The 25,113-nt window shown below is 36.3% G+C and overlaps 1 protein-coding gene across 2 annotated transcripts in view; it reads right to left on the bottom strand.

The window, feature by feature from the left end:
- The window catches only part of nphp4 (nephronophthisis 4), a 168,279-nt gene that overhangs the window by 67,847 nt on the left and 75,319 nt on the right, over positions 1–25,113 (bottom strand). For both annotated transcript variants that reach the window (XM_084138425.1, XM_084138426.1), the window contains exons 7-10: positions 24,907–25,100; positions 20,701–20,815; positions 3,563–3,733; positions 985–1,114 (exon numbers count right to left, since the gene is read on the bottom strand). In XM_084138425.1, the coding sequence (XP_083994551.1) occupies positions 985–1,114; positions 3,563–3,733; positions 20,701–20,815; positions 24,907–25,100 (610 nt within the window). The remainder of the gene's footprint in view (positions 1–984; positions 1,115–3,562; positions 3,734–20,700; positions 20,816–24,906; positions 25,101–25,113) is intronic.

Genomic DNA, 25,113 nt, shown 5'->3' with positions numbered 1-25,113 from the left:
ATGTCTACTCTATTTACAACGTTGAAAATAAACTCTTTCGAGTCAGAGTAGAAATATTTTAGGGCTTTTGTGCAGAACGTACAAGTATTTTATTCCTGTGATGCAAAGCTGAATTTTCAGTCTTCAGTGTCACATGATCCTTCAGAAATAATTTGCTGCTCATGATATTTGTTTTCAGGATTCTTTGATGAATAGAAAGTTCAAACCAACAGCATTTATTTTTAAATAGATTTTTTTTATAGCATTATAAATGTCTTTGCTGTCACTTTTCATCAATTTAAAGGAATAGTTCACCCCAAAATGAAAATTATTCCATAATTTACTCACCCTCAAGCCATCCAAGGTATGACTTTCTTTTTTCAGCCAAACACGATCGAAGTTATACTAAAAAATATCATGGCTCTTCCAAGCTTTATAATGGCATTGAATAGTGCCCGAGTTTTTGAAGCTCTAAAAAGCACATCCATCCATCATGAAAATCTTGCTGACTCCAGACTTTTGAATGGTACTGTATGCCCAGTGAAGAATCTAAATGTAAGAACTTTCGGAGGATCTTATTATTATTAACCTCCTATTTACATAAAGCCAGGAAACAACCTGTTTTGTGCATCATTAGATGGACAGGTATGACACTCCAAAGGATTTTTTTGACAACTACTCAACCAACACAGCTGAGCAATCTGAAGCTTTACATGCTTATTTACACTGCACATTTAAATAGTCAGTTAAGAGACACACACACAAAAAAAGTATATTCTTACAAATCATTTAAAACGCCTGTATTTCTGTGACTAATGCAAGACAATTGTCTGGATATGTAGCAGCAATGAATGCAGACCTTCCACTGAGAGCAATGTTTAATTTCTGTGTAGTCTCTTTGATTACCTCTCAGGCTGGGGCATCACACAGCCTTGTAAATCCGCACAAGGCGCAAATGAAAGGTCTCACATCTGAGCAGAAAAACAACAATAAACCTTAACTCACCTTGGGATGCTGAAAGTAACTTCTTAGGTGGCGACGTTTCCCAGTGGCTCACTTTTAATGTCGTGCTGCAAGGAGCTCCTTCCACACCAGATGAAAACTTGAACTTGATGACACATTTTGCTGAATTTGTCTGTGAGAAAATTGCAAAACTTTCTTTCAAGGGACTGTACTCATGAATGTTTACCAGATGTTAAGTACTTTGTTTATTTTCTCTCAACTGTTCAACCTAGTTTTGCCTAGTTTAAACAATTCAATCTCCTTTTCATTCCTAATTAAAACCAAAGTGTGTCATTTTTTTCAACATTTAAATACTTTCTTCATAACTATAAATAAGTCATCTGAAGACTGATAGCTCCCGACCAGCCCAGCACAGCAAAATGGTCTCATCCAATGGCGTTAGTTTGGGGTGGAGGGTAATTTAAAGGTCACACACTTGACCTTTAAATAACCTCTTTGCTAATGTATGACATAAACATAACCTTCAGCTCAATGTAATTGGTCTTCATACTTCCACACAAACCCAAGCAAGCAGGTAGTATGACCTCTAGAGTGTGAAATTCTCACAAATTCAGTCTAAATGTATTCATCATCACTGATGGAGCACTTTGTGTACCTATATGGCCTGGGAAAGTTGCCATGGTGAAAGAGCTGCAGCCCACACTTTCCTAATCATGTTAATCGACTTTAATATGATATTAGTACAATTGAGGAGACAGCTAAGAGGCTAATAAAACGGTTATGATGGTTCTAGCGGTTAGTCTCAGTGAGGACAACATGGACACATTGTTGAGCTGCCTGGGTGTCTGGGTTAGTTTCAGATAATGAACAATATCATGTAATAATTTCATTCAGGACTGATTAGACTAAGTGCTGAAATGAGCTGGATACTAAGATCTAGTTGCCAGGGTCTAGTAGGTCTCAACTTTTTTATATAAAAAGTGCCATTTTCAAATTAGAATAATTACTATGTTACTATGTACAATAAAATTTGAGATGCAAATGTATTATTTATTAGTTTATTATATTTATGTATTATATTACAACATGCATTTATTATTTATTAGTTATCTTTTGATAGATTGTATTCACTGAGGTCAGTGTTGGATCAGTTCTGGATTTACGCTTTATTTCAAATGTAAAACACAATAACTAATCATTTTAGTTTAGATTTTTTCTTATTTTTCACAATGTTGCTCTTCTATAAAACACTTTATTCTGAAAGCAAAATGCATCAAGAAAAGTAAACCAAATTAAACCTTTCAGCTCAATCATGCAGTGCTTTCCGCTTGGCACGTTTCATCACACTTTTACAGTGTTTAGCTTCCCATTCAGCTTATGACTGAATAAAACAAAACAATCTGTGTGACGCCTAAGGATTACTGCAAGAGGTAGCTTGGCATGCAGATGCCAGTGAAACAAACATATACACTATTGTTCAAAAGTTTGGGGTCATAAGTTTGTTTTTAAATTAATGCCTAAACTCATCAAGGACACATTAAATTGATCAAAAATGACAGTAAAAGGCATTTAGAATATTACAAAAGATTTCTATTTTAAATAAATACTGTTCTTTTGAGCTTTCTATTCACCAAAGAATCCTGAACAAATATCACAGGTTTCCACAAATATATGAGCCAACACAACTGTTTTCAACATTGATGATGATAAGAAATATTACTTGATTACATTTTCCATATATTGTAATTTTATGATCACAACATGTAATTATTGCTCATTGTCTCTGCTAAAATGAATACATGACATTAGCTAACTGCATGATCTGTATTGCCTTAAGGTTCTTGCACACTGAGTCCGAAATTTTCGTATGCGTTTTTTCGTATTCGTCATTCGGTGGCTCTGAAAAGTCAAAACACCTCTCCAAGTGCTTGCTACGGATGCGAAAAACGCAGAAAATCGAACCAGATCAGAATTTTTTTATGACAGGCGAAAGTTTCTGAGGCAGTGTGCAAACGTGATTGACACAAGTGAGGTCACATATTTATTTTTTAACGTGCGAAAATTTCGGACGAAAAATGCGAACTCAGTATGCAAGGACCTTTAGAACTGTATATTTCTGCCATTTGGACATTACTTTGACAGTCACCTCTCATAACAATCACTCTTAATTTATAATGAAGAATATATATGAAGGTTGTGTGTGTGTGTGTGTGTGTGTGTGTGTGTGTGTGTGTGTGTGTGTGTGTGTGTGTGTAATAACTATTTAAACAACTCATAAAATCTCGCTCTTATCACTCACATGACAATTATTACTGACCTGATGTTAGAACTATGACTTGCATGAGTTTCCACAAATGTTGTCCTCATGAGTAATATAAGCCAACTACTCTTATTTAGTCTTCCTTCTTAATCAGTACCATTAATGCCACAACAGAGTCGTATTTCTTTATGCACTATACTCTTAATGTATAATTACATAATTAGTCTGCCACCATTAATTTAATTGCAACCTTCTGATTAGAGGCATTGCATAAGGACTCTAAAACAGCCTGCATGGGAGTGGCACATTGTGTGATATTACTATTATTCCAGTGTGTGTTTGTATGTGTTCAATCATTACCTGCTGTGTGCTTGCAGAGTAGACCATGACACCCCAAGGGTTGGGGAGAGCACCGCCCTGCAAGTTGAGGCACACGTTCTCTCCGGGGCCCTCAGGATCCGAAAACAGACTCCAAGCACACCAACGCACACACTGCATAAACGCTGCTCTGTGCACAGCTGTGGATGTCATCTAGTGGGGAAAAAGTGAGAAAGAAACAAAGAAAGAGACATTTTTTCTTTCAGTTTGTCCTCGAATAGCACCGTCTGATGTTTCAAATCATCAGAACAGGGTGTCACTCATTGAACATGACTTACTTGGTTAGAGAGATATGTTATGATATCATGTGTCATGATTGCTTGACATAAACCAAGATTAAGCATTCTTTTTGGGGGGCTAATGTAGACATAAAATGTCAATTAAACCACTTAAATATAAAACATTATTTTATATATTATTATTAGATTTTATATTTTTATATGTTATTATCATTAATATATTTGATACACTAATAATAATAATAAAAATAAACACATTTAATTTTAATTATAATAACAATAATAACAACAATATTAACAACAAATAAATAACAACAAACATTAAAATATATTTATATAATATTTAATTCAATTATCACTGGTATTCATTTTTTACCAAAGAAACAGACAAGCAATTGGACAGTGACTTCTTATTTGGAAACTGTGCTGCCTGAAACAATTTCCAGAATGAAACATTAGCAGCCATAATCACACAGATGAGAACATGTCATGCTTTTATCTCACAACATGTACTGTACACATCTGACAGTACACAAGTACACAAACTAAGCAAATAGAGTGAAATAAACTAAAATAAAGATGATAAAAAGAGAGAAAAAAGGGAGAACTGAGCCTCCTCTCGGCTTAGCTACGATCCCTTGGGATCAGGCATTAAAGTCAATCAATAAATGAGCTGGTCAGGCTCAGCTCACCATAATTAATCATGATAGAAAAAGAGCGAGGGAAAGAAGGAATTAATCAGCTCCCCTTTCTCTCCCTCCCACCTCCCTCTGAGGTTTGATGTATCTGGCCAGTGATATATAGGCTGTATGGTAAATACTCTCCAGTTCAGCAAAGAGCCTTAATACAAGAGCTTTATCTCTCTCACAGAGATGTATTTCACACTTCACAGGATGAGAGAGAGAGAGAGAGAGAGAGAGAGAGAGAGAGAGAGAGAGAGAGAGAGAGAGAGAGAGAGAGAGAGAGAGAGAGAGAGAGAGAGAGAGAGAGAGAGAGAGAATTTACCATCACCTTTAGCGATAGGGACAACAGTCCCTCAGTCTCAGACCCACTATGGCACAATCGGCCTTGCGTACAAATGTCACAAATTCACAAACTCAATTATGATCATTCAAAAGAAACCTTGTTCTCAGACAAAGCACTGTAATTTCCTGCAGACAAAATACAATATAAAATTGAATATAGAATAGACTGTTATATTTAATTTTAATATTAAAATATAAAATTATATTGTATTAGAATTAATCTATTTTATTACATTTTAAAATAACATTTTGAATATTTAAATTTAATATTGTCAAATGCAAATACTGTACTATGACTGTAATATAATCCTGTAGTATAATACACAATACAATAATTTAATTCATTTAAATATGTAAAGGTATCATTCAAAATATAAACTGTTATTTATAAAAATATTATATTACTAAAATACTCCTGCTGCTACTGCTACTAATGCTAATAATATAAATATAATTGTTATATTGTATAATTTATATATATATATATATATATAAATTATACAATATAACAATTATATTTATATTATTAGCATTAGTAGCAGTAGCAGCAGGAGTATTTTAGTAATATAATATAATATAATATAATATAATATAATATAATATAATATAATATAATATAATATAATATAATATAATATAATAGTGAAAATCTGAGATTCAAAAATCTAATTTTGCATTATGCTAATTTTGAAATATTTAAGATTCTGCACAATTTTTCAAACAGATTTGTGATATTTATATTCATGTGAACTCCACGTAGCTCGAGTGCTGCTTTTATTAAAGCAAAATGAACTGATATGCACTCTTACATTACTTACACCTGGTGTGGTACATAACATATGCTGGGATATTAACTGGTAACTATATTTCTAAATAAAGCACAGGAAAATCTTTCTAATACCATTCTATTCATAAAGGTGTAGACTCCGCACAGAGCTCATTTTCCACGAAGGAGACAATTCTTTCAAATCCTTACATAATCCTTAGAACAGTTCAGATATTTAAACTGAAGTTCCCCAGCTTTTGCTCAACCTAACATGGTCTGAAGATGGAAATAATCGCTGCTACATAATTTACCCAGAATCCTTCTTGTCAGCTCCCAAGCTCCCGTCTCGCTGGAGTCAACACAATTTCATTCTGGAGCGTTTCCCGCTCTGAGAGAGGTTTTGAGGAGATTGATGCTGAATCTCTCTCTGGAGATGACTGATTAGAATTATGTCTTTTATATAACATATTAATTGCTATCATTCCTGGCCATTGATCGAAAAACAAGAATGGCATGGATATACAGCCTCAACATCAAGGCTCAGGAATACATAATTTATATACACATTACAATACATATTCTATTTTTAAGTCACAATACGTACATCCGAGTGTAATAGATTATCGAAAAAGGAAAAGAAAATGTAGGGTGGGGGCTTGGTTCTATACATGGGTTGTTGATTTGATTTTAAGAAGAGGGAGATGCAGTCAAGAGTGGAGGCAGATGAGCTTGCAGAGGCAGGTTTGACCTAATGACTGGAAAAGTCCTGCATATGTCACCAGCGAGAAGTCTGTCGTTTTGATTAAACATTATGCCAAAACAAAAAATGTGAATTGTTCGAATAAGATGCACAGATTTATTGTTCAAAATAAGATGCATTATTGATAGGGTGAATTTTATTTCACGCCAACTTTAAAACTACAGAAGGTGGAATGCAATGCATTCAGAGCAAACAAAGACAGCAATATGAATATGGCCTCAATCTTAATAAGATTCAGGAGGTTTTCAAACTTATTTGCATGTAACTTAAGTTATAACTTAAGAGACCTGTGAGATGAAAAATCAAGAATAAATTACAATCAATCAAACAATTATCATCTATAAAGCAATAGAGCTGAAGCTGTGGACTTTGAAAAGCACAGTGATGAAACCCTCACAACTCTAGTAGTAAAACAAAGAGGTATTGCACATGATTTCAACACTGCCAGAACAAACCCTATGAACACAAGCCGTCATAAGTAACTGTTTAAAATGGCAGAAAACTCGAATGTGCCCAGACAGTAACAAAGGAATGACATGGCACCCAAGTCAGCAATGATCATAAAACAACATAAATGTCCTTTACCCTAAGCTTCCACACAATAAATCAAAGCAGGGCAGAGTCGCTGCCAGCTCTGAGAACACATTGATAACTGGTGGTTTTGGTAACAAGCTGAGCTATTAAAGTGCCTGGTGGTGGTGAGGTTGGAGCGAGGCTCTGGACAGGGGTGCAAGGCTGCCGTGAGCTGCAGCCCAGCGTGAAGAACTGTCAGCGGGTGTGCGTTATGCTACATTGGGCCTGCCAGCAGGACTGATGGGAAGGGGGTGAAAAGGCGGAATAGTAATGAAGTATCCATCCTTAAGTCCAGTCGTGTAACAAAACTTCAGTCAGAACTGTGCTGCAAACACACAAAACCCTGCTTTAAAGCAGCTGAATAAAACATCCAAGCTGAATCTACAGTAGAATTGTTCTGAAGTTCAAACCTTATCAATGCTATACAAAAAGCTGAGGATTCCAGAAAACTATTTCATAATAGATGCATTCTGGTGCAAGTTAGAGTAGCACTATGGGCAAACAAACAAAAGCACAAATAAAACAAAATAAAACAAATTGATAGGGAAAAATTTGACATGCACACATAAAGTTGGCTAATCAGCATCGCCAGGAAGTCATTTTCCAGCAGCTCAAGAGTGATTAGTCACATGACATTTACAGCTTGTGTGATTGGCTTAGAAAATGTCCTGCTGCAGCTGAGCAACTGCATTGATTCACCAAGTAATAGACCACCATGGATCCAACCGAATACCTGAAAGTCTCCAAATGAGCATGTCATGGCATTTAATTTGTCTTAATAAACACAAAATCAGTTGAATGAAAGACCTCAATGGAACCTTAGAAGATTTCATGTCTGAACATTTTTGCATTTTGCAAGATATGAAGCCCTTGCTACGTCATTTTAAACAATGTAGCAGAGAGCCTCTAAAAAACAGAGCAAAGCTTCAAAGCGAAATCGAATCAAAGCAGCCGCAGATGAGATTAACTGTAGCACATAACTAGCGGGAATTCCACATCAAAGTCACAACATTGCGGCTCTGTCTGGAGAACATAGATGTTAAAGTGAATTTAAAGAGCAAACAAGCAAAACTTTGCATACTGAAGAATTAGAAAGTGAATTAAGAATTAAAAACTGATTAAATTCTCACAAAACCTGTATAAATCCATAAACCAATCAAGGTGAAAGATCAAACGTCTTTTACAGATGGCTACTGGCGATTTCACAGCCATCAGACAGATGAATATCCATAATTCATAAAACAGGACATCAGAGACGCAATGGAAGATTACAGAAATCCAAAACTAATAATACCATTGAGATCCACAGAGCCCAGAGTGCGGAAAAGAAATCAGAATGATTATGTCAAGGCAGATTGAATTATAAAAAAGCAAAACAACTACACACACAATTAGGTCTGACAAATCAATCAGTCCTCCTCACTTTTTCATCTACTTTCTCTCGCAGAAATAACACTTAAATCCCAAATCAATACAAATATACAGTCAGGAAACTCGACGGCAGAGACAGCAGCATACTGGTGAATGAAATGGTGTTCTCAGACATTTGGCTGGCGTATTCCTGAGGGACGGCTCAGCCATGTGGCGGGCGGCAGGGACAAGGCGATGCATTGTTGGCTCACAGCGCCGTCATGGCGAGAAACTGATGCCAGGCCTTCCCTGCACATGCTGTGTCGAGTCTTTAGCTCAGCACACTCTCGAATCACTGACGCAGAACCGTCTAGTGTCTTTGTTTAAAAACTCTCAGAAGAGATGAATGTGTCATATGTTCTTACCAGGGGCCATGTCAGAATCCTTGTTTTAAATAATGAAAAGGAACAGTTTTTGACAGAGTAACACCAAGATTTGATAAGCCAATGTTACACCCTAATAAATGCTGATCTGCAGCTAAACGCTGTCCACTTCTTTAGTAGTGACATCATTTTCATTAAACAATAAAGTGCGTGCAGAAATAAAATGAACAGCTTGTTGTTCATGAAGTGACCTTTTTGGAAGTCTGACAGCTCATCAGAAGAGTGGTACTGTACATAAAGTCTTGACACGTCTGCTATCAATTGCCAGGGGTAAGTATGTCTCTCTTTACATTTCCTTCATCAAAAAAAAACAAAAACAAAAAAAACTGACATTCATGCTTTGTTTACTGAAATCAAAATGAGTTCAATTTCAGGTGTGACTCCTGTATTCATTACACATGAAAGTTAATTTATGGGTGCCACTCCTGAATTTAAATGCGGTTGTCCATTCCAAAACTTTGCAAGGTGTATGTGGCATATTTTAAAGCTGTTTTCCGACTAAGTTTGATTGTTTTGTTCAAATTAGAGTCTGCAAATTACACTACCATTCAGAAATTTGGGGTCAGTGAGAAATTAATACCTTTATTCAACAAAGATGCAATAAATTGATCAAATATTTGCTGTTCTATTAAACATTTTATTTATCATCCTGGGGAAAAAAAGATAATGTTTCCTCAAAAATCTTAAACTGTTTTTTAAGCATTGATAATAATAATATATTTTTTTAAAAAAAAGTCTTGAGCACCAAAAAAGCATATAATGCTTTCTGAATGATCATGTGAAACTGAAGGTTGGAGTATGGCTTCTAAAAACTAATCTTTGCCATCACAGGCAAAATAAAATTGTAAAATATATTAAAATAATAAAAATATCTATTTTAAATTATAAAAATATTTATATATTTCACAGTATTACTGTTTTCCTGTATATTGATTAGTGAGCATTAGTTCTGAGAAATAAATAATAAAACCTAAAAAAAACTAAGAAATAAAACCTAAAGTTTGAATGATAAATAAAGATTGTTATACTAATATATGTGATCTCAATTTAGGAAAAAAGGCTGAATTCAGACCCTCTCTATCCTTGTTGTTTCGGAATACTACCCAATGTGAGATTTTCCTCACCAATAAATGAAGAGTGAAGTATCAAACTCTGAAGCTGAAAGACCTTAAATTAGTCCAGAGAGAGGTACTGTTGTAAAAGAAAAGAGAGGGAGGGAGGGGATGTAAAGAATGAGAAGGAAGGTAATCAACAGAACCAATGTGATTAAGAGAAACTCAAGTGGAACCTACTTCATAGGAAGACCACCAGAGAAGATAGAGGTAGCTATACAGTATTTAGCTCTGTGGTTCTCAACAGGTGAGTCAAGTTAACAATGTTAAAAACAATGTCAATGTTAAAAACAATGTTAAATCTAAATCCAACTAGAAAGTAAATTTGGGGAGCAAAACTTATAGTATATAATATAGATTTCACAAGGGAGGAGAAAACAATATCATCCAATCATATATATACACAATACACGCTATGCTCCAAATGTTTGGAGTCAGTATGATTGTTCTTTAGTTTTGTTTTTAAAGAAATTGACACTTTTAAGGAAGCATTAAATATATCAAACGTGATATGTGACTTTTACATTGTTGCAAAAGTTATATTTCAAATAACTGCTGTTCTTTTAAACTGTCTATACAAAGCTGAATTTAAGATTTGCAATCACAGGAATACATTACATTTTAAAACATATTAATATAGAAAAAAGTTATTTTAAATTAAAATAATATTTCACAATATTACTATTTTTACTGCATTTTTGCTCACATAAGTGCAACCTTGGTGAGCACAAGAGACTTAAAATCTTACCGACCCCAAACGGCAGTATACTGACTATATACAGGATGACATTAATATTTTAATATATTATTATTATGATTAATGTTATAAATATTACAATTTCAATATTTGATTTTCATGACATTTTGTTCACCTTTATATAATTTGGATACCATGTTGGGTTGCCAGTTTATATCCAATTGATTAAGTCCTGAAGCAAAACCACTCGAGAACCACTGCTTCAGCTTACCTCGATTTACCTTTTGCCTTAGAGCACTTCCCAAGAGAACCTTGTTCATACTCCCACACACTTAGAAGTAACTGTGATGGGATCAATGCAGGCAGATGCACAGGAGAGGTCTGGAAAGTGAGGCTCAATGTGACAGGGTGAACTCCCAGTAGGCTGGCCAGGAGATTTATGAACTTCTCAGTGGGAAAAATTGACATTCATACTAATTAGTCGACCATTGTTTCTCCTGTTCCCGCTCTCCCATGCAAACCCCTGGAGCGAAGGCATCAGACCCCGGCGTAGACTGACCTCTCTGTACTTCTAAATATAGCTGTACAATAGCGGAAGCACGGGCTCTCTTACTGTGTGATGTTTGATTAACATTTAATTAACATTTGTGTGACATTTACGACAGAAAGGGACAAATACAGATAAAGGAAAAATTTATAAATATGAATTATTGCTTAGCAATCGTCTTTTTATTGCTCGAGCCTGTAGGAAATCAGGCCTTAATGAGGAACTGAATGGACATGGTACACAGAAAAAAAAAGAGGGAGACAGAGAGTTTTAAAAAAGCTCATAAAAAAAATAAAGCGCATGACTTGATCCCAATTAAAACAACATCGGCAACCCTTTAAAAAAGCAGAAATGCTGTTTGTTTGTGTTTTGCCACAGATGTGAAGGAGCATGCTTAAATCTAAGCCATTATGGTTATGCAACTGCTCAACACCATTACATAATTTATACGCCATGTGAGCAGCAAGTTAGCTACAAATTTTCTCAACACAAAATTTAGGGTTAATAGAGCTTCACCAAGCTCTTTGACTCAGAGTTGTAGGCCACACTCACTAACAGGAAAAGTATCTTCTTAGGTGAAACATGGAGGCTGAAATTTAATCAGCAAGGTTCAGCTGCAAAAATAAATCATGCTACTTACCAAAGCATGTAGCAGTGCTGTTGTAAAAGAGCTTAATGTTAGTGGTAAATCAATTGTAGAGGCTCCATCGATTTCTGCTCCAGTAGTTTCAATGCTCTTGGAGTGTAGGTTAAGCTCTTAATCTAGAATTGTGTGATATGGAACATTAACTTACCCACAGCAAGGGTTCAAGGTTTGAATGGTTAGAATGCTCCAGATAGCCCCTGCTGGTAGATGCCATAACTACACTATTTTGAGAGCAAAATGTGTTTCTACATTCAAGGCCATTCAAAAGTAGCTGTCTGGTATTGTTTTAATTTATAATTTAAACAAAATAAAGATTTATAATAAAAATAATTTACAATAGAAAAACATCTATCAAAAACGTTTTTTTTGTTTTTTGTTTTTTAAGATTTGCATTTTTTATATTTTTGCTTCCATTCATACAAGGGCTGTAAGATTCCTCGATTAAAGTCGAGTACCTGATTTTAAAAAAAACAACCTCGAATGCCAGACAAGCAACTTCCACTGAAATGAATGGGAATGCTAGCGAATAGCTTTCTCCATGTGTCATAGACATCCTTGTTTGAAAATGTTTTCAATATGTATCGATATTAATTCTCAGATCCTGTCAAAGAGCTGTTCTTTTGAACTGTTCTTGCGTCCGCCTCCTGCATGTTACAACCAACATGGTCGTTGTGGTCTATTTGATTTTGAAGTGCTTTGTTCAGTTATGTGCTCTTTTTCAGAGCTAATAATAAAAAATAATAAAAAAAATGTACTCAGTCTGAATGTCCTCCTCCATGGCGCTCCTCTGCTAATAAAATGGTGTGAAATGGCTGTCAAATCTGAAATGGGTCATTGTCCCTGCAAAACTCTCCAGGTGTGCTCACGGCCCAATTCTAGTTGGTCTTCATGCTGTACAGTGAGAATTCCAGCGAATCTAATCTGACTAAGCACTTCACACTTCCTCCATTGTTCTTTTGGAGAGTCTTTTGCAAATGCCAGTGAGGTTAAAGGGATAGTTCAGCCATTTACTCAGCCTTATGTTGTTCCAAACCCACATGCTATTATGTTTTCCAAGGAACACAAAAAGAGAGATTGTTCACAAGCTCTTGTTCATGCAATAACCACATCTGTCAGCTATTAACCTGACAAAAACAGTAAAAAGCACCACAAAATTAGTTCAAATGAATGTGTGGTATATTCGTCTTCTGAAGCAATACAATATCTTTGTGTGACGAACAGGTTTATGTTTTAAAGAGGACCTATTATGCCCTAGATTTTCATGCTTAATTTTTACAATATTGCAGCACCTCTCTTTTCAGTCTGTCAGTAACGCTCTGTTTAGCTCCTGTCTTGATGAAGCCCCTCCTTCCGAAATGCGTAATGTGCTCTGATTGGTCAGCTGGAGCAGTGTGTCAACCGCTTCAACCGCTTACAGCAAGTTTCAACACACTACTAACACAACTCAACCAGGTCCCTTTATTTTGCATATGCCTTAGGCAGGAATTATTTAAATGAGGAATATTGTGATGTGTACATTCCTAAAGACTACAATCAAGGCATTTAAGGGAGTTCAGAAACAGTGCTTACTGATAAAGAGTTATAATAACTCCCTTTGGAGTGGACTTTGTGCTTTGTAACTTTGCAGACCATTTTCAAGCTCAAACAGCAACATTACACACTAAAGAAAGTTGAAATTGTAAAAAAGCATAATAGATCCTCTTTAAATCATAATTCACCAATAAGCTTGTCATCTGTTACAGATCACCAGATAGGATGTGGCATCATTACTCACTCAGGACTGCAGCAGAAACCATTACGGTGTCCGTGAGTGTGGCAAGACTTGTTGCCATTGCATTTGCAACTACAAATCACAATTATGTGACCGGCTCTGCTCACCCTTCCTCCGGGCCTCAGAGGAGAAGCCCCTTTTCACGCCAGCATCAGTGTCTTCGCATGAAAGCTGCTGTAACACAAATTATCTACTGGCCCTGTGCGGGACAGGAGTGGGGAAGTCTCAGTCTCTGGCTCATTCTCCATTATCCATGAGTCACAGATAGCGGTGGACCAGCAACAAAACCCCACATCGCCTGGAAGCTGGCCTGTCCCTCAGTCCCTCGCAACACGTTATTACATTAGCACGGCTTAACTGACAGAGGCTGATCCATAACGTAAAAAAACAGCATTTCAGTCCGAGAACGGGTCTTGTTCAGGCTGCCTCGTCGGAAAATTGGTGTTGACAGACAAGCATTAGGAGCTATCTGTGCAGGGGATCAGTTGTCAGCCTTGTACAGCTACAACTCAAGCAGAGAATGACAGACAGAGCAAAAGAAAAAAATAGAGAGCAGAATTTAAGAATTTATGGTAATGACTGAGACAAAAGCCTGTGCTGAGGCTGTCACAAACTAAATTATCGCCTGATCGTGGTTATTTGAGATAACGGCAATCATTGTGCATATTAAATAAATTATTTCAAAAGTTTGTTTTTACTTTCATACTTGAAATTAACAAATGTCAAAACATGATAAATGTATCACAACTAAATAAATAAAATAATTAGGCTAAATCACAATGATTTAATCATCAGTCAAAAATGCACTAAAGGAAATTACCACCTCTGGTGTCAATCAGCTGATGATCTTGATGAGGTTTCTAGATAGGAATTTTATACGTGGGTTATTAATAAAGCACAGAGAAATGTGATCAGAGTAATGCAGAATGCAGACGTTTTTGGGTCAGAGTTTTTGGTGATTGAGATTCTCTGTGCTTAAGATTTAGTACTACAAGTCTCTTTGTGCTGAGTCAAACCTGATCATGCCAAGTGAGCAGTTCATATTTCTCTTTTGCGCTCTCTCTCTCTCTCTCTCTCTCTCTCTCTCTCTCTCTGTGTGTGTGTGTGTGTGTGTGTGTGTGTGTGTGTGTATGTGTGCGTTTGGTTTATATTACATTGTGGGAACCAAATGTCCCCACAAGGATAGTAAAACCTGAGATCACCTCCATTGTGGGGACCAACCAGCGGTCCCCACGAGGGAAATGGGTTAATAAACATACTAAATTATATATTTTTGAAAATGTAAAAATGCAGAACGTTTTCTGTGATGGGTAGGTTTAGGGGTAGGGTTAGTGTAAGGGGACAGAATATACAGTTTGTACAGTATAAAAACCATTAAGTCTATGGAGAGTCCCCACAAAGATAGTGAACCAGACTAGCCAAGTCTCTCAGTGGGGAATTCTCTAGGAATGAACTGTGTCCTCTGATAGCGCAATTTTTTTTGCACATGCTACATGTCAACACTGTTTTAGCATATGATTCACTAAAGGAATTACACAGATAAAACAGCACAAATACACCTTAAAAAAAAAAAAAAAATCTGTTCCGAATGCAATTTGCACAGTGCAATTCCCCACTTTGCAGGCTGGTTTTGAGTGCTAGTGTGTGAAGGATGCCACACACTGCCATGTATCTTCTGCAGAGATAACAGTGACAATAACTTCATTTAAATGCTCAAGGCGCAGTGCATTTTCAGCACATTCTGTGCCTGTTTATAATGCGCTGTGGGAGGTTCAGGGTTTTGAAATACCCATGCACAACTGTGAATTTTGCCCTCAGTCTCTCAGTTTCCCAGAGCTGCTTGCGTTTATATCCCTCTCACATACACATTCCAACTTTCCTTTTCTACTTGCCAAAGAATCTCTCACATGAAGGAAGGAGTCAAAGAACTTAAGCCTGTCAGACAAAGTTTTGGAGTTCTAGGAAACATCCTTTGAAAGTGTGGTGCTGCAGTCTGTTTTGTGTTCGATTTGCTAATTACTCGCTGACTTTATGTTCCTCCATTCAGCAAATCTATCAGACCATATTACAAGAGCAATCGGACAGAGATGAGGAGCAGCTCCACACAGTTTGTCCAGCTCTCTCTTTCTCAGCCTGTTTATGAGTTACACAGCTCCACCTACTGGTGAAATAGTAAATGCAGGACATATCATGTCTTGTAATTTCAGGAGTAAGGAAAAAAGTAAACACCACTGAGGCCATCATGATCAATTATAAACTGATCAATAGGGAATCACAAGGCACCCATGCAGAAAAGTAGCACACCTGTAGATAACAGAGGAGAGAGAGCACTAGAATTTTCATGGTTGTTTCATGGTTATTGTCATTAATAAACATTATTTTACATTGAGGACAAATTCAAATGAATTATAAATTATTTAGAAGCTCTAAACTAACTTGCATGCTTTAAAAATGCCTAAATAATATACAGTATATAAATAATTCATATCAACACCTGATAAGACCCTGTCTAGAGTATGCAAATGTGCTGTTAGCTGGTTACACAAGAAAGCAAGCAGCTTTATTGAAAAGCATACAGAAGAAAGCTCAATTAATTATTGAGAGATCTCCAGATACATCAGTACATCTACCTGATCTGCAAGCTCAGACAGAGCAAGCCACCATCAAATAATACAAGAGATGGCTCAAAATGATCATCCACTTCACTATCTTTTTCCACCAACTCTGGGGGAAAAAAAACTGGTCGGCTTCTTAGGAGGCAAAGTAATATGACATCAATCAAAGCAAGGACAAAATATTATGCTAGTTTTACCATTCCTTTAGGTATTAGATTGTTTAATGAAAAATAAGGTGGACATTTATTTTTGTATTGTACTTTTGAGCATATTTCATTTTTATATATATGTGAGTGTATGTATGTGTATATGTATATATACAGTATGTATGTGTATGTAGATAGATTGTAGTATGTAGATGCTTAGTTTCATGACAGAAATAGGCATATATATACACAGTACATACATACATATATATATATATATACATATATATATATATATATATATATATATATATATATATATACACACACACACACACACACACACACACACATACATATATATATACACATATACATATATACATATACATACATATATATGTATGTACTGTGTATATATATGCCTAGTTCTGTCATGAAACTATATATATATACACCCATATAACATAACGCGTTATTATATTATATTATATTATATGTTATGTAATATGTTATGTTATGTCTAAGCTGACTAATGAAAATGCTATTTAGCAATTTTCTTATTTTATAGATCTTTTTTGATTCATAAAATACAGTATCAATTTGAGGTTAGGGAAGCGAAGGTCACAGTCAGTTTACAAAAATATGTCCGTAGGTAGCAACTGACCAATCAGAATCAAGTATTCCAGAAAGTTGTGTAATAATTACAAACAATCCAGGACACACCAGCGGCGAGAAAAGCCTGTGTTCTCAACCCATTAGCTGTTAAAATGTAAAGAAAAATCTCTCTCTCTCTAACGCCGCTGCAAGGCAGGTCATTCTATCTTCAGGAGGTCGAGTCTCGTCCCAGCTTTATTAGTCACTATGATGACTTTCCAGACACCTTCCTTCAACACGCTCTATAAATACACCTATAACGCAATTACTCCATCCCTCTCTGTCTGTCTCCCTCTCTCTCCCTGTCTGTCTCCCCTCTCTCGCTCACACACGTCATTAGGAATTTACACACACACACTCAAATTTCCTTTTTTAACCTCAAACTCAGCACAGTTTGTGACTGCAGTTTGTGTGAGGCGATACTTGTCCAACACTTCTGCCTGTCTCTTCAACCTGTAGCCTTGACAGCTCGAGAAATTCTCGGTTTCCAAAAAAGCTTTGCACTTGCATATAATTGCTTGAAAATTTCATCTTCGTGAACAATTTGAAATGCAGAGGAGTTCTCCAATTAAGCCAGCATTTTAAAAATGAGCATTTCAGTCCAGATAGCAAGCGTTAAGTTAGCATTTAGCAGGCCTACAGAACTGCGTCTTGTTTTCTGACAGGCTTTAATTGGTGACTCTTTAACCCTCGCAGGTGGAAAATGACATTGCCGATCACGAAGAGCGTCCATCCCATAGAGCACTATGGTGATTCCACCCACACGAGTAATTGGCGGAATATCTCTTGTGACTTAACTGTAGAGACAAGTGTTTTTAAAAACCTTCTGTGTTGCCTGGCAGAGAAAAACAAGAACCCTGGAGACGTATTGGGTTTTCAGACAACTGTGTGTGTGTGTGTGTGTGTGTGTGTGTGTGTGTGTGTGTGTGTGTGTGTGTGTGTGTGTGTGTGTGTGTGTGTGTTCTGAAACTGTTCTAGATAGACTAAAGAGGCACATTTGTGTCATTTCATTAGAGGGGGCTAATCCTGAGGGTGTTAAGATTGAACCAGAGCCCTGAGCAAAGAAACAGGAGGATGGGGGTCCGGGCGGATGCATAAAGCCTGATTGGATTGCTTCTGTGCTTGCTGCCTGGAACCTGAGAATCCCCCCCCTCCCCCTCTCCCTCTCTCTCTCTCCCTCTCTCCCTCTCCCCCTCTCCCCCTCTCCCCCTCTCCCCCTCCTCCTGTTGGTCAAGGATGGCTGTTTAATTTCCTCAGGGAGAGGCAAAGAGAGACATGGCAATACTCGAGAGAGGGAGTGAGATAAGGGAGGGAAAAAGTGAAAGTGAGAGTGTGACCGTGAGAGTTATCTCTTAGATCCATTCTCAATTAGAAAGAGCTGTAAACAGAAAAGGCAAACTCGCCTCTATCCCTACAGACTCAGAGTTACAGTAGTAGGGTCTTGTCACAGAAGTTCACTGGACTCCACTGGACTGGAGGTTTCAAACTTACTGAACAGCTCTATATAACGGCAAAGACGTAAAGCAGAGGTTTTGATGCAATAACACAGTCACTAACTGCAAATTTTGAATTGTTAGCCCATGTTTAAGACTATTATTTGGAAAAGGCACATCTAAAATGCTGAATATGACATTTTCAATATGGTGGCACAGGTGTTGCAATTATCCTTTTAAACGGACTGATTGTGTGAGAAGTGGGAGGCCTTTTTTGTTTAATTATACATTTTTCTCCTGTTTATTGGTCAGCAGGGAGGTAAGAATTGGATCTTTTAGTTTATTATTTTGTTATAGGGAAGACGACTAAAAATGAGTTAGACAACTTCTTCTGTTTGTTGTTTTGGCCAACTACACCCACTGGATCTGAGCTACTTCTTTCCTTTCACAAAAAAGAGAAAACTAACCCATATATAAAATAAATATCACCCATTTGCAACTTCGCTGCATTGTGGTGTGTTTGTGGGAGCAGGAGACGGAATTCGGGGCGGCACTCATTAACAAGTGTCTATGTTACGTTCAGTTGCTTTGTGTGTGTACTACGTAACACGCTTGAATGGACAAATTCACGCAAAAATTATGTCAACATGCCCATCTTGGCGAGTATCCTAGCAAACATAGTAGGTTACAGTATGTCTTACAGGAAAGTAAAAGTGTTATCAGTATTTTGGATCCGTGCAATTTCTTAAAGTGACAGCAGCTTAATATTCCTGCTGTCTGTGTTTTTAATGTTAATCAAAGAAAAAAAGATCGAGAAATCACTCACTGCTCTTGACTGAATAGATCTTTTAACTTTAATAATGATTAATCTTTATTTAATTTATACAGTGAAAATTATATGCAATGTTATTTTACATTTGATTACTTTATTAAATGTCTGTAACGGAAAACTACTGTTAGACACCTAAATAACCTGAAAAGCAGTTTTATATTCATATCTTTGTATTTATTTGTGCTGTTGCTTGAAGTTTGATCATTTGTTCTTATTTTCTTTATTTTTATTTGACAGTAGTCCGACTCCTTTTTTCCCTGAACATAGCACATACCAAACCATATCAAAACCGTGACCCTAAAGCCGTGACAAAAACTGAACTGTGAGCAATTTGAACCATTACACCCCTAATATATACACATGTATAAATACACTACCATTTAAAAGTTTGGGGACAGTTTTTTCTTTTTAAATTTTTTTATATTTTTATTCAGCAAGGATAAATTATCAAAAACATTTATAAAATTACAAAAGAAGCTACAAAATTTTCAATTTATCCAAAAATCCTGAAAAAAAAAAAAGTATAATGGTTTCCACAAAAATATTAAACAGCACAACTGTTTCAACATTGATAATAAGAAATGATTATTGAGCACCAAATCAGTATATTTGAAGGATTTCTTAAGGATCATGTGACAGTGAAGACTGGAGTAATGGCTGCTGAAAATTCAGCTTTGCCATCATAGGAATAAACTACATTTTTAAAAAATATATGAAAATAAAAAAACAGTTGTTTTAAATTGTAATGATATTTCACAGTATAACTGTTTTTACAGTATTTTTGATCAAATAAATGCAGCCTTGCTGAGCACAAGTACCCACATTTTATATATACACACACACGTTATATGTAGCATGTTTATGTCACCAAAAATGGCTCAGCAAAATCAGCAAAATCACAATCCCTTTTCTCTCAAGTGCACAACCAGAGAAGCAACACAAACCGACCAATCGCAACAAACTTCCTGACCTCACAACAACTTGCATCATATAAACGGCCTGAAAAGATGCATTTCCATTTAATATTATGATGAACGTGCATGAACATAGAAATGATGATGATGATTATGTTAATAATGTGTAATACACAGGCGTCTCAGGACTCATTAGTGCTGAGGCAGGTCAGGAAATAAAAATTACTTTTTGGTGTGCTTGACTGATGCAATACCATCCCAAATATCCTGGCCGAAATTTTCAGACATATCAAGGTTGGGCCAGGGGTCTCAAAAAACAATACAGTTTATTTCAGATCAATTTGGGGAAACTTCCTCCCACACATTTCAACAGCTGTTAGTGATGCTGTTCCTGCAGACTGCAGGTAAACACAAGTAAACAGTCTGGTCCTCCCAAATTATTTTTAGAACGGTTTAATAAGCAAAATTGTCTAGAAAAAAGAAAAAAAAGATAGTGAAAGTGCCATTAAACAAGCGATTCATACTCGTATCATGTTCAACTGATTGAAGTTGAGAACAAAATTTTGAGAGGCACATCATTAGCATATGACTCACCTGCCCATCTCCAACCAGTGGACAAGAGAAAACATACTGGAGCTGGAAGACGATGCTAAAAACCACGTCCCTCATCATCTTCAGCTCCACACTGCCACGAAGAGACAGTCCGTCACTGCAGGAGGGAGAAAGCAGAGTTTGAGATCATGGAAATATCAGAGCTCGGCATGGAATCTTGTGTAATGAACCTACACACCCACACTGACCCAGAAACACAACTAGTCAAGTGACATTCATTAACACAGGTGTCTCAGTTCACCGTTTTATGAGTTGGGAAAGCGCAGCATTGCATTGCTGAATCTAAAGACTATTGTAGATTTTAGCAGACTATTTCTTTATAAGGCTATTATAAAGTTTATGTTATAAACTTTTATTTGGCAAGAGTACATTAAATCGATAAAAAGTGACAGCAAAAACATGTATAATATTAAAAAAAGATTTCTATTTCAAATAAATGCTGTTCTTTTGAACGTATTACAGTTTCCACAAAAATATTATACTGTAGTAATGGCAGCTAAAATATTATAATAGAAAAAAGCTATTTTAAATTGTGATAATATTTCAATATTACTACATAAGAGACTTCTTTCAAAAACATAAAAAAAACAACCAAACCAAAACTTTTGAACGGTAGTGTATGTAATGATAGAAATTTTAGAAATTCTAGGAAGAAAACAGCTATGTCATATTAATTTAACTAATGGGGTTTAGAAGCTCATACAGAGATAAAAGAGAAAGAACAGCAAAGTTTTGATGTGTTGTTCTATGTCCTGAGTTTAATGCTTATACAACATTAGAATAAAACTATTAACGTTCTAACATGGCAAGCTGTCCAAATTGCATTTATATTTCATAACTATTTTTTTTCCTATGACTGATTCTGTAGTCATCACATTAGTCTTTATATAGTCTGATTCTGAATCTCAAAAAAGCCTTTAATAATGATTGCAGCTTATTACATAAGCAGTTACAGGCTACAGAGAAAAAGAACACAGCATCTTAGATGAACCCACAGCAAAAATAAATAAATAAATAAATTTAAAACTATTTCTAAGAGTGTGTAGTGATGCCTTCATTTGCTAGGCTCGGTAAAAGTTTTTATACTGTACATGTATGTTTCTTCGTTTTTAGTTAGAACTATGAAGCACTTTGGGCAACAACATTGCTATTAAATGTGCTACACTATATAAATAAATAAAAGTTGAAGTAGAAAATGTTAGAATGAGGTTAACATCACTTTTTCCATACAGGAAGACAAAAAAAAGTGATGAAATTGAAACTGAAAAAGTTTGTTTCAGGCAGCGTTACTACAAGGTGTTGAAATTCCCAAATCTCATCTACAAACTGGAAGGTTGGTGTCAGATCGTTTGCATCATTTTTCACACAGTCTCATAGACACATTCTCTGCCGTCATCACAGCAGTGTTGTTGAGAACGTGCAGTAAAAGTTTTTAGTGCTAACGTCTCCATAATTACACCCAATTTCTCTCTCTTATAAAGGGCAGAATGTGATGCTCCACTCTCTCAGACACCTAATTACCTCATTGGGTAATTATAGACCTCTTTCTCTCACCGCACACGAATGGTGCTTGTGACTTGTTCTGCGAGATCTCACATGGCAGTGACTCTGTAGTGGTGGGGGCTAGGGATTTTTTTGCAGCAGGAGCAGCAGATAGAGTAAAACAGACATCAACAATCAAACCCTCATTTCTCATTTGCATTGTACTGCAACGGCTTATCAGCATTTTAATTAAACAAAGAGTGAAAAAGTAGGACTGTTTTTAATACTTTCTGCAAAAGATGCTTTTAAAATATTTAACATCCAGAGAAAAAGTGTGTAAATCACCCTAAAAATCCATATTTGATAAGGACTGTGCTGAATAAGAGATGGAACTGGGATGAAAACCAACGAGGTGAGGCGAGGACACAGGGATCTCGGCTTGGTAAGCTCTAGGGAGGAGAAGCAATGAGGGATTGAGAATTAAATTTATTGAAACAGGACCGATGGAGCATTAGACTAGAGGAGGCCATAGACAGACACGGGAGTTTTCTGACAATAGGGTGTTTATATTTAAGGAATTAATTCAAAAATAAAAATACTGAGCTCATTTAAGCACCGTTATGTCATTCCAGAACAGAAACGCTTGTGTTCTTGGGTGTAATACAAAATATATTTTGAAGAACCTCCCAGATGCTGTGTTTGAATGAAGTGGTATGAATAAAATAACTTTATGTGTGGAATAAACTAAAATTTGCATACACTGCCATTCTTAACTTTGAGAAAAATAAAGAAATGAATACTTTTGTTCAGCAAGGATGTATTAAATGGCTTTAAAATGACTGTAAAGACATGTATAATGTTACAAAACATTTCTATTTCAAATAAATCCTATTCAGCAAATAAATCCTGGGAAAATGTATCATGTTTGCACAAAAATATTGAGCATCTGTTTTCAACATTGATAATAATAAATGTTACTTGAGCACTAAATCAGCATATTAGAAATGATTTCTGACAGATCATGACAGACTGAGAACTGGAGTAAAAGCTGAAATTTTTTTTTAATAATATTGTTTACACTAATTTATTCATCGTTATTTTATTATTATTATTTTGATTGAGTGATCTACTAAATGCAACCTTGGTGATGATACGTGGTGATGTGCTGAGTTTGAAAATGTGCATGCGCAAATGAGATTTGAGAATTATAGAGCAGTTGGAGATTGTAAATATTTAATTAAATACAAATATTATGATTTATTTGCTACATAAATTAAATGTATTTAACCCTTGTATGGTGTTCAGGTCTGTTGGACCCGTTTTCATTTTTTATCAAAAGAAAAATGATACAATTAATTATTTTTTCAAACTGAGACTCATTGGCCTTGGCTCATTTTCTGTGAGGAACATATATCAGAACACATTTTCAATGAAAACACACTGTACACCCCCCCTACACATTTATATTACACACAGGATGTTCGGGTCCACTGGACCCGGGGCTAATAAAAGTGTGGAAATTGTAGGTCCTGTGTACCTTTACTCTGTCCTCCTCCTGTCAGGGCCTGCTGTTAGTGTGTGTATGTTCTTGTATATGGTTTATGAGGACACAAATGTGTATAATGACATGGGTATTACAACGTAAACTTGGTTTATGACGACATCTGTGTCCTCATACTAAAACATACTAAATGGTGTTTTTTGAAATTCAAAAAATGCCAAAAGTTTTCTGTGATTGGTAGGTTTAGGGGTAGGGTTAGTGTAGGGGGATAGATTATACAGTTTGTACATTAGTACTGTGTGTGTGTGTGTGTGTGTGTGTGTGTGTGTGTGTGTGTGTGTTTGAGTGTGTGTGTGTGCGTGTTTTGTGTGTCTGTGTGTGTGTTGTGGGTGTGTGTATGTGTGTGCATGAGTGTGTGTGTGTGTGCGTGTGTGTGAGAGAGAGATTGTAAGTGTGAAAGAGTGCAAGAGTGCGTTTTGTGTTTCTACTCCTGCCATTCCCACACGAGGTTGCAATTCTTAAATGTGATCTAACAAAGGTAAAGAGAAAATATTAACCATATATGCTGTTTATATTGCTTGTAATTGGGATGAAGTAAACATCTGTTGAGTATTTTAACATAACATTTTTGATTGTGTTGAATTAAAAACCCAAAAGTGCAGCGGGTCCATCAGACCCACGAACACTGGCTGAGTAACAAAAATATGAACACCACACAAGGGTTAAATTAAATAGTATTAAATTATTTAAATAAAAATATTCAATTTGTTCCTCAAACAAATCTATTGAATGACTTTAGAAAATTTTAGATTTATGTCAGTTTCGAAGCCTGCAGCACCTGGGCACTGCTTGACTTCATTGTGTGAAGGAAAGCAGTGTGAATTTCCTTCAAAAGTTCTCTTTTTGTGTTCCTTTTAAAAAAGAAATCAATACAGAAACAACATGAAGGGTGAGCAAAATAATCTCTGAATTTCTGGAGCATCCAGCACAAGCCGGGAGGACACCGATCAATCACTGATCTCTTTATAGACAGTAGTATGAGAATTATGAGCGTTGTAGTTGAAAAACAGATCATTAAAGATCCAGGATAGCTGGTAAAAATGAATTTCAATAAAAGTGGATGCAACTGGAAGTGAGGTCCATGGAAGTATGGCAACATTTCTAAGAATTATGGGAAATTAGTGGACCAGATGGAATCTACCCACCTGAGTTTGTCCGTGGAGGTCTGCCTGAAGCCTCCGCCTGCGCTGGCTCCACGAGCCCTGGCTGCTCCGCTCCCTGTGGCCTCACGTTCCAGCACCAACACATGAGGCTTCTCCACCCAACCCCAGCCGTTATGGACCCCAACCAGCAGCCTGCGCTCCTGCACCACAACCGAGCGTCCCTCCGCACCCCTGTTCTGATCAGGAAAA

The sequence above is a fragment of the Abramis brama genome (assembly GCF_963993115.1).
Source record: "Abramis brama genome assembly, chromosome: 16".
NCBI classification, from domain to species: domain Eukaryota; kingdom Metazoa; phylum Chordata; class Actinopteri; order Cypriniformes; family Leuciscidae; genus Abramis; species Abramis brama.
Note: the sequence above shows the minus strand (reverse complement) of the source record. Positions and strands in the feature narration are given on the sequence as shown.